Here is a 12782-nt window from a genome sequence, read left to right on the forward strand (position 1 = left end):
CCACAGAACAGGACGATCAGAGAAAAGGCCACTACCTTCTATGTAAACAATAAACTCTGAACCTAAGAGACAGTCATCTCTAATGTAGAAAAATAAGGTAGGCCATATTATTAGCAGCTCATGCTAACAGGAGGGAACAACCAAAGTCACCTTGGTTTGGGCTCAAGTGAGGGCCCTGTCCATCTTGCTGCGACCCGGGCGATCTGGCTTACTTGCGGATGCCGTCTGCCAAGAAGACATACGTGGCGGGATAGGTAGGGGGCCATCTTGGTCGGCTGGTAGCCACGAGGGGATCTCCACAGGGGGGACATCCAGGGACCTCCAGACGGACTCCAGGTCTCCCGGTGAGCGCACTGTTAGCAGCTTTCCATTCCTGGAGATCGCCAGCCCAAAAGGGTATAACCATCTAAACGGGGTCGACGTCTTCCTGAGGACTTCCAGGAGAGGCTTAAATAAGCGCCGCTTAGCCAGAGTAGAAGGCGCTAGGTCCTGGAACATCTGGATCGGCGTATTTTCATATTCTAGCACCTCCATTTCTCGCTGCCTTTTCAGTAGTGCCGCGGTGTCTACATAACTTAGTAGGCCGCAAATCACGTCTCGTGGTGGTTCTTGAGGTTTAGGACTAGGGCGCAGCGCCCTGTGTATGCGCTCCACCACTATTCCCTCTGCTCTACCCGGTTCAAGCATTTTGGAAAATAACTCACGCGCCACTGTCGGCAAGGCCTCTGCCGCAATAGATTCAGGTAGGCCGCGTATGCGGATGTTGCGCCGGCGACTCCGGTTTTCTTGGTCTTCTAGCTTCAGGAAGGCGTCATTTAGTAAGGCTTTGTGTGACGCTAGCACCTCTGAGGCTTTGCCTTCATAGGCCATGATGTCTTCCTGCTTGCTTTCTAGCGTAATCACTCTCTGGCCTAGTTGCTTCATATCGTCCTTTATGTCTGCTAGATCCTGTTTGAGAGGCGTAAGGGCAGATTCAAGAACCCGTCGAAGGGTCCGTTCAGAGAGAGGCGGGTCTCTGGGCCTTCCATCCGAAACATCGGAGCCGCTGCCTGCATCTGAAAGTTCTCCTGCGTCGGAGTCATTAGCAATAGACGCCGCCATATTGGCGCCTTTCTGCACGGCAGCTTTTGATGTTCTCCGGAGAAACTTCTCCATCTCTGGTTGTTTAGAATGCCTCGGGGTCGGTTCTGTGCTTCTTCTGGTCTTGTCTTTGCCAGGTTTCCCCATAATAAGGCAATTTATAAGCTTAAATAGGGTAAATGAGCCGGAATGCTGGAGGAGCTCAAGCTCGTGCGGCCATTCAGCAGCGTGGCTCGGCTCCGCCCCCTATAGTAGTTATATTCTTGTACATAGGAGGCAGTATTATAGTAGTTATATTCTTGTACATAGGAGGCAGTATTATAGTAGTTATATTCTTGTACATAAGAGACAGTATTATATTAGTTATATTCTTGTACATAGGAGCAGTATTATAGTAGTTATATTCTTGTACATAGGAGCAGTATTATAGTAGTTATATTCTTGTACATAGGAGCAGTATTATAGTAGTTATATACTTGTACATAGGAGGCAGTATTATAGTAGTTATATTCTTGTACATAGGAGCAGTATTATAGTAGTTATATTCTTGTACATAGGAGGCAGTATTATAGTAGTTATATTCTTGTACATAAGAGGAGTATTATAGTAGTTATATTCTTGTACATAGAAGCAGTATTATAGTAGTTATATTCATGTACATAGGAGGCAGCATTATAGTAGTTATATTCTTCTACATAGGAGCAGTATTATAGTAGTTATATTCTTGTACATAGGAGCAGTATTATAGTAGTTATATTCTTCTACATAGGAGCAGTATTATAGTAGTTATATTCTTATACATAGGAGGCAGTATTATAGTAGTTATATTCTTGTACATAGGAGCAGTATTATAGCAGTTATATTCTTGTACATAGGAGAAGTATTATAGTAGTTATATTCTTGTACATAGGAGGCAGTATTATAGTAGTTATATTCTTGTACATAGGAGGCAGTATTATAGTAGTTATATTCTTGTAGATAGGAGCAGTATTATAGTAGTTATATTCTTGTACATAGGAGGCAGTATTATAGCAGTTATATTCTTGTACATAGAAGCAGTATTATAGTAGTTATATTCTTGTACATAGGAGGCAGTATTATAGTAGTTATATTCTTGTACATAGGAGGCAGTATTATAGTAGTTATATTCTTGTACATAGAAGCAGTATTATAGTAGTTAAATTCTTGTACATAGGGGGCAGTATTATAGTAGTTATATTCTTGTACATAGGAGCAGTATCATAGTAGTTATATTATTGTACATAGGAGCAGTATTATAGTAGTTATATTCTTGTACATAGGAGCAGTATTATAGTAGTTATATTATTGTACATAGGAGGCAGTATTATAGTAGTTATATTCTTGTACATAGGAGCAGTATTATAGTAGTTATATTCTTGTACATAGGAGCAGAATTATAGTAGTTATATTCCTGTACATAGGAGCAGTATTATAGTAGTTATATTCCTGTACATAGGAGCAGTATTACAGTAGTTATATTCTTGTACATAGGAGCAGCATTATAGTAGTTATATTCTTGTACATAGGAGGCAGTATTATAGTAGTTATATTCTTGTACATAGGAGCAGTATTATAGTAGTTATATTCTTGTACATAGGAGACAGTATTATAGTAGTTATATTCCTGTACATAGGAGCAGTATTATAGTAGTTATATTCTTGTACATAGGAGCAGTATTATAGTAGTTATATTCTTGTATATAGGAGCAGTATTACAGTAGTTATATTCCTGTACATAGGAGCAGTATTATAGTAGTTATATTCCTGTACATAGGAGCAGTATTATAGTAGTTATATTCCTGTACATAGGAGGGAGTATTATAGTAGTTATATTCTTGTACATAGGAGGCAGTATTACAGTAGTTATATTCCTGTACATAGGAGCAGTATTACAGTAGTTATATTCTTGTACATAGGAGCAGTATTATAGTAGTTATATTCTTGTACATAGGAGCAGTATTATAGTAGTTATATTCTTGTACATAGGAGCAGTATTATAGTAGTTATATTCTTGTACATAGGAGGCAGTATTATAGTAGTTATATTCTTGTACATAGGAGCAGTATTATAGTAGTTATATTCTTGTACATAGGAGCAGTATTACAGTAGTTATATTCCTGTACATAGGAGCAGTATTATAGTAGTTATATTCTTGTACATAGGAGGCAGTATTATAGTAGTTATATTCTTGTACATAAGAGCAGTATTATAGTAGTTATATTCTTGTACATAGGAGGCAGTATTATAGTAGTTATATTCTTGTACATAGGAGCAGTATTATAGTAGTTATATTCTTGTACATAGGAGCAGTATTATAGTAGTTATATTCTTGTAAATAGAAAGCAATACAATTTTATTTATTTTTTTCTTGATTTTCTTTTCTCCTTTTAGGTCTAGTAGAAGCAGATAGAGCACGACAGATTATTAATAACTATAACCTTATCTACAGTTTATGTTTGTGTCCTGAAAAAATCAGCAAAGCTCTTGATAAGTTCCGCATAGGGGCGCACATACTTTTGGATCCGGTGCTGCATTTCCTGAAGGAGCTGTAGTATAGCTGTGGCCGGTCACTGCCTGAGCTGCGGTTTATTCTGCAGTTTTCCATCTTTGCCACTCGTTCTGTACATTCTGATGAAATCTTGTGAAATGCTGCTGCTCAGGATTTAATCTCACTTTCTTCGTTCATCAGTTTATATGAGAAAACAGGCAGATTGGAAATCAATTATAGGCCTTATAGGGCATTTCCTAATAAAATTAAGTTAAAAGCCGGCCTCTGAGTCTGTTTTATTAAATGTATAATTTTAGAGTAGAAAACACATGTCTGCTTTCTTTGAAGAACAGTGCCACCCTTGCCCATGGGATGTGTCAGGTACTGCAGCTCTTCTTCCCTGATGTCAATGGGGCAGTAATACCACAATTATAGGATGAGCCATTTATTTGTGTGTATGCACAATCCCTTTAAATTATCCCATGTTCTGTTTAAAGGGGTATGTCGGTTAGATAAAACTATCCCCTACTAGCCACTGGTTGCTCCATTCATTTCTATGGGAGTTCCGGTGATAACTAAGTACAGCTCCTGGAAATCTCCAGAACTCCCATACAAATCGATGGAGTGACCGGCCGCTCAATTCATTTTGGGGGGCTCCATGGTGTTTGGAGCCCCCGTTCTAGTTATATAACTGGAATACCCCTTTAACCATTTGTTAACCATCTTGACCTAAGGTTACCGGCCAAGCCAGTAATTTAGTGCCCCTGCCGGGGCCAGTAACTTTTTTCTACCGGCAGTAATAATTCCTACAAGGACTGTTACTAATGAGGCTTCCATTGTGGAGCGCTCATTAGTCCAGCCTTTAAATCACGCCCCTCCCCCTTGTGCTAAGAAAAATAAAAGCACTCACCTCCTCCATTTGATGGCGCCGCTGTGAACACTCGCTGCTGACTGAGGACCTGCGAGACGTCATCACACTGGAGCGCGGGTCCTGTACTGAGCTTCCAGTCACAGCGGCGCCATCAAATGGCAGATACAGAAAAGGGGGCGCTAATAATTCTGGGGGGACTAATGGGGGCAATAGTAATTCTGGGGGAGCACTAATGGGGGCATTACTATGGGACGCTAATTGGGGCACTATTAATTCTGGGAAGCACTAATTGTTTAATTACTATTACTGGGGGGCACTAATGGGGGCATTACTATTACTGGGGGCATTAATGGTTGAATTACTATTACTAGGGGGCGCTAATGGGGGCACTATTAATTCTGAGGGGCACTAATTGGGGCATTACTATTACTAGGGGGGCGCTAATGGGGGCACTATTAATTCTAGGAAGCACTAATGGTTGAATTACTATTACTGGGGGCACTAATGGGAGCATTACTATTACTGGGGGCACTAATGGTGGCACTATTAATTCTGAGGGTTCGCTAATTGGGGCATTAATATTATTGGGGGGCACTAATGGGGGCATTATTAATTCTGAGGGGCAGTAATGGGGGTATTACTATTACTGGGGGCACTAATGGGGGCATTATTAATTCTGAAGGGGCAGTAATGGGGGTATTACTATTACTGGGGGGCAGTAATGGGGGCATTATTAATTCTGAGGGGCACTAATGGGGGCATTACTATTACTGGGGGGCAGTAATGGGGGCATTATTAATTCTGAGGGGCACTAATGGGGGCATTACTATTACTGGGGCACTATTAATTCTGAGGGGCACTAATGGGGGCATTACTATTACTGGGGGCATTAATGGTTGAATTACTATTACTAGGGGGCGCTAATGGGGGCACTATTAATTCTGAGGGGCACTAATTGGGGAATTAATATTATTGGGGGGCACTAATGGCGGCATTATCAATTCTGAGGTGCACTAATTGGGGCATTACTATTACTAGGGGGGCGCTAATGGGGGCACTATTAATTCTGGGAAGCACTAATGGTTGAATTACTATTACTGGGGGCACTAATGGGGGCATGACTATTACTGGGGGCACTAATGGGGGCACTATTAATTCGGAGGGGCGCTAATTGGGGCATTAATATTATTGGGGGGCACTAATGGGGGCATTATTAATTCTGAGGGGCACTAATGGGGGCATTACTATTACTGGGGGCACTATTAATTCTGGGGGACACTAATGGGGGCATTACTATTACTGGGGGCATTAATGGTTGAATTACTATTACTAGGGGGCGCTAATGGGGGCACTATTAATTCTGAGGGGCACTAATTGGGGAATTACTATTACTAGGGGGCGCTAATGGGGGCATTATCAATTCTGAGGTGCACTAATTGGGGCATTACTATTACTAGGGGGGGCGCTAATGGGGGCACTATTAATTCTGGGAAGCACTAATGGTTGAATTACTATTACTGGGGGCACTAATGGGGGCACTATTAATTCGGAGGGGCGCTAATTGGGGCATTAATATTATTGGGGGGCACTAATAGGGGCATTATTAATTCTGAGGGGCAGTAATGGGGGTATTACTATTACTGGGGGGCAGTAATGGGGGCATTACTATTACTGGGGGCACTATTAATTCTGAGGGGCACTAATGGGGGCATTACTATTACTGGGGGGCACTATTAATTCTGGGGGACACTAATGGGGGCATTACTATTACTGGGGGGCACTATTAATTCTGGGGGACACTAATGGGGGCATTACTATTACTGGGGAGGCGCTAATGGGGCCATTATTAATTCTGGGGGGCATTACTATTACTAAGGGCACTAATGGGGGGTATTATTAATACTGGAAGCCACATTATACCACCCCGTGTTAAGCGGTGCCCGCACAATTGCTCCCCCTGTGGGGTGTGCCTTACTTTAGCCAGTATTGTTTGTTGGGGAAGATGGCGGCCCTATCTTGACTTCATACACAGACATTATGCTGGGTGACAACTGTTAGTCACAGTCATTGCAGTGCTCCATTGGGTTGTCAGGACTGACCACACATCACAGTGCCCCCCACCGCACAGAGCTATGAGTCTCAGCTTTGGATGTAGATAAATTCTATGGGGGAATTTCCTTAAAACTGTTGCAAAAGAAAACTGGCTTAGTTGTCTTTCATTTTCCAAAGGAGCTGTGAAAAATGAAAGCTGATTGGTTGCTATGGGCAACTTTTCCTTTACAACAGTTTTGATACAACTCCCCCATGGTGTGTCTTGTGTAAAATGTCGCAGGAGACAAAGTTATGATATTGCGAGCTTTTAACAGGCACAGGGCAGATTGCCCATACTAAAGATGGCTGAGGGCAGACCCTTCTCTCTGCCTGCTTCATGACGTCATCACGCCCCGCGGACTGTCAGCACACTGGGCATGCGCGGGCGGCCATGTTGGATTGTGTCTGTGTGCGGTGACTGAGCGCTCTGGCCGGTTGTGCGGTGAGCTTAATCCCGGGGAGCAAAAGACGAACGGTGAGTGCGGGGCGGCGGCCTCCTCCTCAGCTGCCCGGGGGGAGGAGCGGGGCGGCTGCGGGACAGAGAGGGGAGGGAAGACGGGGAGAGGTGACCATGACAAAGCGGAATCCCTCCATCATTGCCGCCTCCGGTAGCCACTACTACTCCTATTCTGTCCTCACTACTGCCCCCAGTGATGTCTGGCATTTCTACTTCCCCTCCTCTGGGTTGACTGCTCCCCCCCCCCCCCCCTCTTTGAAACGACTACTGCCCCCTTTGAGACGACTACTGCCCCCAATTGAAACAATCACTACCTATCCTGTGAAACAACTACTACCCCCATTTGAGACAACTACTACCTTCCTGAGTCAATAACTACCCCCCCTGTGCCCTGCCTGTTGTCAGCCCCGCCCCCATTCCTTTGGCGCACCTTGTACGCTATAATCTGACATGCCGTTTTCCTGTCGCAGTGGGCGGAGCCTTCGCTGAATATTGTGACCGTGCAAAGAGAAGTCCAAAATGGTGAGATCGGGGGCTTTCTGTATAATGTGGGGGAGGGGGCCTCCCGGGTGACCGCCGGACTCAGTCTCCGTTTTCTTCTCTCCTCAGTCTCGGAGATATGACTCAAGGACGACCATCTTCTCCCCGGAGGGTAAGTCCCATCCTCTTCCTCACTTAGCTTTCACTTTCACTTTGCAGCAGTGGCACTCTCATCATTGTGCTGTGCAGTTCTGATGGAATGGGCTTTACTCTGCTTGCTGTCAGTGACTTGTTCTGTTGCGCAGGTCGCCTCTACCAGGTGGAATACGCCATGGAAGCCATCGGACACGCCGGCACCTGCTTGGGCATCCTGGCCAACGATGGCGTCCTGCTGGCGGCCGAGCGGCGGAACATCCACAAACTCCTGGACGAGGTTTTCTTTTCCGAGAAAATTTACAAATTGAACGAGTAAGTTTGGCGGAGATTCGGTTTCCAAGATGGCGGCTTACACGGGGGAGACACTAACCCCGCCCACTTCTGCTGTGTTTCAGTGATATGGCGTGTAGTGTGGCCGGGATCACTTCTGACGCCAACGTCCTGACCAACGAACTCAGACTCATCGCGCAGAGGTGAGGAAAACGCCAAAACCGCGATCACCTGACAACGGGCGCAGGTCACATGTTCTGTTCTTAAAGGGATCGTCCAGTTTTATGTAAATTGATTGGACGACGGATGAAGCTTCGAGAGTTATGGTCGCATGAGGGGAGCTGTGTTAGGAATAAAGGGGTTGGCCAACCTCGCTAGGATATGCCACCAATGTCAGATAGGCGTGGGACCCAACCCTATCTAGACCGGGCCCCCAAAGTGAAGGAGAGCGGGACCGCGCATGCACAGCGTGCTCTCCCTTCACTTCTATGGGAGTTCTGCTGTTCTCGCCACTCCCATAGACTTGAACGGAGGGTGACCGCACTTGCCTGATGCACTCTCGTTCACATTGGGGTCTGACTTTGGTGGTGTGTCCTAGCGATAGGATGAGATGGGCCGACCCCTTTAACGGTGCAGTGACTGGTTTCTTCCCCCGCAGGTATCTGCTGCAGTACCAGGAGCCCATCCCGTGTGAGCAGCTGGTGACCGCACTGTGTGACATCAAGCAGGCGTACACACAGTTTGGAGGTGATTCCTTTTTTTATTTGGTTGCGGGGGTCTTAGCGCTATCTGTGAAGTCTGTGGGTGTTATGGTCTTTAGCAGAGAGACGCCGCCTCTGAACCCCCCGAAACCCAGTAGGCTGGAGGTAACTGCACGCCCTGCAGCCCCTATTAAGGGGAACTGCCATTAGTTCTGTATAAAGTCCCAGGTTGTGAGCCGTCTCTGAATGGAGTGTGCCTGGTGTTTGTCTTCCTCAGGAAAGCGGCCGTTCGGCGTCTCCCTCCTGTACATCGGCTGGGACAAGCATTACGGTTTTCAGCTGTACCAGAGCGACCCAAGCGGGAACTACGGGGGGTGGAAAGCCACGTGTATAGGCAACAACAGTGCGGTAAGAGGCGGTCCTCCTTTTGTCATTGGCAGTGCCGTGGTCACATTTCATCTGTGTGTCCGTTCCCAGTTGAACTAGTTTTGTTTGCTGTCAGTGAATGGAAACATGCTTGGTTGTGTCCAGAAGCATAAGCTCTGTCCCGATCATGTCTGACTCTGCTCACTACCAAAGGGCTGTGTGCACTGCACATGGACAGGGTTGACAGCGATCAGAGGTCGGGGACTGAAGCAGCAGATTGTATTATTCCGCTTTCCGCCCGCAGGCTGCAGTCTCGATGCTGAAGCAGGACTTCAAGGAAGGAGAAATGACCCTGAAGTCGGCGCTGGCTTTAGCTGTAAAAGTTCTGAACAAGACGATGGACGTCAGTAAACTGTCAGCTGAGAAAGGTGAGCGACGGGGGGCGAGGCCTCTGCGGGGTCACGGCTGCCTTCAGCCTCGTTCCATGCCGCCCACAGTCCAACAACGGCTTTTGCTCAACTCTGAAAGTTGCGGGATCCGTAAACAGCAACCTGTGTCTTCCACAATTCACACAGCCCCGCGCAGCGCTCTTCTTCCTCATACTTTTGATGGGATTGCATTGTGAGACTGGTGGGCACATTGTGTCACGCTGCCATCTTACTTCTCCCACCCCCTCTGATGTCAGCACAGTGACAGTCCGGTTACTATGAATACTCTGCATAACAACCAGTCTGTCCATCGGGGCAGCTCGTCCCTAGCAACAAGCCAGTCTGTGATTAGTGAGGCTTCGTTCACATCGCCGTTCAGCCTTTCCGTTCTCCTGCTCCCTTTAGGGTCAGGAAAACGGAAGGGACGGATTCGGCACATAACAGCCGAACGGAACCTAAGGATCCATAGACTATAATGGGGTCCGTTAGGTTTCCGCTCAGAAGAAGATTTTGGAGCGGAGACAAAAGTTGTGCATGCAGGACTTTTGTCTTCGCTCCAAAATCTTCTTCTGAGCGGAAACCTAACGGACCCCATTATAGTCTATGGATCCTTAGGTTCCGTTCGGCTCAGTTATGTGCCGAATCCGTCCTTTGCGTTTTCCTGCCCCTAAACGGAAGAGCAGAACGGAAAGGCTGAACGCTGATGTGAACGAAGCCTAAGGCTCCATTCACACGTCCGTGGTGTGTTGCGGACCCGCAAATTGCGGATCCGCAACACACCCGCCCAGCACCCCTATAGAAATGCCTATTCTTGTCCGCAAGCTGCGGACAAGAATAGGACATGTTCTATCTTTTGCGGACCTGAAGATCGGGGCCGCGCTCCGCAAATGCGGATGCTGACAGCACACTGTGTGCTGTCCGCATCCATTCCTTCCCCATAGAAAATGAATGGGTCCGCACCCGTTCCGCAAAATTGCGGAACGAATGCGGACCCATTTGCGGACGTGTGAATGGAGCCTAAGGCTGGACAGAGCTTCAGCCGTCTCCTACTGTTGTATTCACTGGATGGAGAATCCCTTTTAGACATGTGCCCTCTTGCTCCTCCCCTTCAAATATTCCTTTCCGTTTCAGTTGAGATCGCCACATTAACACGCGAGAACGGCAAGACGAAAATACGGGTCCTGAAACAGAAGGAGGTGGAGGAGCTGATCAAACTTCACGAGGAGGAAGAGGCGAAGATCGAGCGGGAGAAGAAGGAAAAGGAACAAAAGGAGAAGGACAAGTGATGGCGGAGACGCCCCGGGGGGGCAGCGGGTCCGGCGGCCTCTTCGCACCCATTCTCAGCACTCACAGATTTTCTTCTTTTTGGTCTTGAAATAAAACTGAAACTAATTTTTCTTAAACATTTCCCTGAGAAATTCTTATCGTCCGTGGTTTGGTTCAGGGGAGATGGGTCTGCAGGAGTTTTACTAATTTCATAAAATATCTGGCAACTTTTCTTACCTTTTGCCAAATTTAAAAAGAGGGTGGAGTTAACCTTGAAGGGGTGGGGCCAATACATTTCCAACAAAATGGTGCAAACTAGTGCAGCAGGCGTAGAAATCATTTCTCTCCACTGTGCCTCAGTCTTAATACATTTAGCATTTATTTTGCTCACCTTTTTCTTTTTTTCAAGATCTCTGCTTGTCAGTGAATTGAAACATTCCTGTTCACATCCATTGGCTGAAAACCTGTCGACCTTATACTTCACACAGCTGATAATTTGTTACAACTGTATCCAGTCTAAATAAATCCTCTCTGAGCTAAACATGATGGACTCTGGACTGATACATTGCGACAAACTGTCAGGACATGACGTGTGACGCTTGTGCCAGAGGACTGTCTAAACTCGATACAACTGTAACGCACCCTCAGCTGTGAAAAGTAAAGTCTGTACAGGTATCATCCTCTGGATGTAAACAAGAATGTGCCCAGTCAGTGACAGCAGGCAGAGATCTTGACAATAGTGAAAAACTTAAATGCTTGTTAGAAAGTTGCAGAAGTCTTCATTAGATGATATTTAGTGATATATAAATAAAAAACTGATTCCTGATTTAGAGATGATGGGTGTGATTGTTGTATGTCCTCCTCTCTGCTGGCAGCACAGGGACCGTCCAGCTGTGAACTAGTTTAGTCCTGTCCTAGACTAGGTCATCAATTATAAATTCTCAGAAAACCCCTTTAATTCCAAATTTCCAAGCTTTCCCAGGATCCTCACTGGATGGTGGTGATATTGTGGTGGATACATTGTATATCTTTTATGTTACCAATACACCCTCCATCACAGCCCCGCAGAGGTGGACAACCAACTTTCCCAGGCTCCTGAATGCCAGATCTGCACTGATAAACCTTCTTGCATTGAAGCATAACTAGTCAGAAGTGTTATTCGGGATCCTGGAAAAGCTGGGTCAGAACCCCTGTGAGACTGTAGTGGACACATCTGCCTAGTTATCCACTGATACATCCTCCATACTTTCCGGGTATGTCCACAGAAGAAATGTGGAATCTGCACCAAGAAGAAATCCGCTTCAAAAGCCACATTAATCAGGAAAAAAACTGCATAAAAAAACCTAATAGGGATTCAGCATTTTTATTTTTTTTCAGAGCAGAAAATACTGTGTGAACATACCCTCAGGGTGCACGGAAAGTTGGACGGGGCTGTAAGGCCTGTTTTACACTTGCATTGAGATCCGGCAGAGGATCTCAATACCTGAAAAAAAAGTTTCAGTTTAGGGTACTTTCACACTTGCGTTAAACTTTTCCGGTATTGAGTTTCGTCCCAGGGGCTCAATACCGGAAAAAAACTGATCCGTTTCATCCTAATGCATTCTGAATGGAGAGCAATCGTTCAGAATGCATCAGGATGTCTTCAGTTCAGTCGCTGTATGGTTTTTGGACAGAGAAAATACCGCAGCATGCTGCTGTATTTTCTCCGTCCAAAATTCCGGAACACTTTCCGGGCCCTCTGTCCGGATCTTACGGCAGGTGCGTGAGCCCTTCAGTGGAGTAAGGCCATGCGACGTTTGAAGCCCAGATCCATGGGTAAGAGGAAGCAGCCCAGAGGGGTATTGCATCCCACTGCATGCAGCACAGATCCACGGAGGGAACATGTATTCCGGTGCATTCTCCGGCATGGGGCTCAGACGAGGAAGAAGGAGCCTAGATCATGCAGCTCCCATGGCTGTGAAAGAAGGTACTCCTTATAATGACTACTTAAGTTACACAGCAAATATTTGGGTTGTCTTCCTCATGCTTTTAGGGCCTGGTTGTCTGACTGATGGCTTTAGGGCCTGTTTGTCTGCTTCATGGTTTTAGGGCCTGGCTGTCTGCCTCAT

The 12782-nt window shown here is 45.9% G+C and overlaps 1 protein-coding gene across 1 annotated transcript; it reads left to right on the top strand.

The window, feature by feature from the left end:
* The first annotated feature begins 6919 nt into the window (after window positions 1-6919).
* PSMA4 (proteasome 20S subunit alpha 4) lies at window positions 6920-10814 on the top strand. Its single transcript, XM_040407618.1, has 9 exons — window positions 6920-7025; window positions 7478-7529; window positions 7617-7659; window positions 7793-7955; window positions 8039-8116; window positions 8572-8660; window positions 8892-9022; window positions 9285-9408; window positions 10540-10814. Exons 2-9 carry the CDS (start codon window positions 7527-7529, stop codon window positions 10692-10694), a joined length of 786 nt encoding a protein of 261 aa, XP_040263552.1. The 5' UTR covers window positions 6920-7025; window positions 7478-7526; the 3' UTR covers window positions 10695-10814.
* The last annotated feature ends 1968 nt before the right edge of the window (window positions 10815-12782 follow it).

This window comes from Bufo bufo, chromosome 9 (assembly GCF_905171765.1).
Source record: "Bufo bufo chromosome 9, aBufBuf1.1, whole genome shotgun sequence".
Taxonomy (NCBI): domain Eukaryota; kingdom Metazoa; phylum Chordata; class Amphibia; order Anura; family Bufonidae; genus Bufo; species Bufo bufo.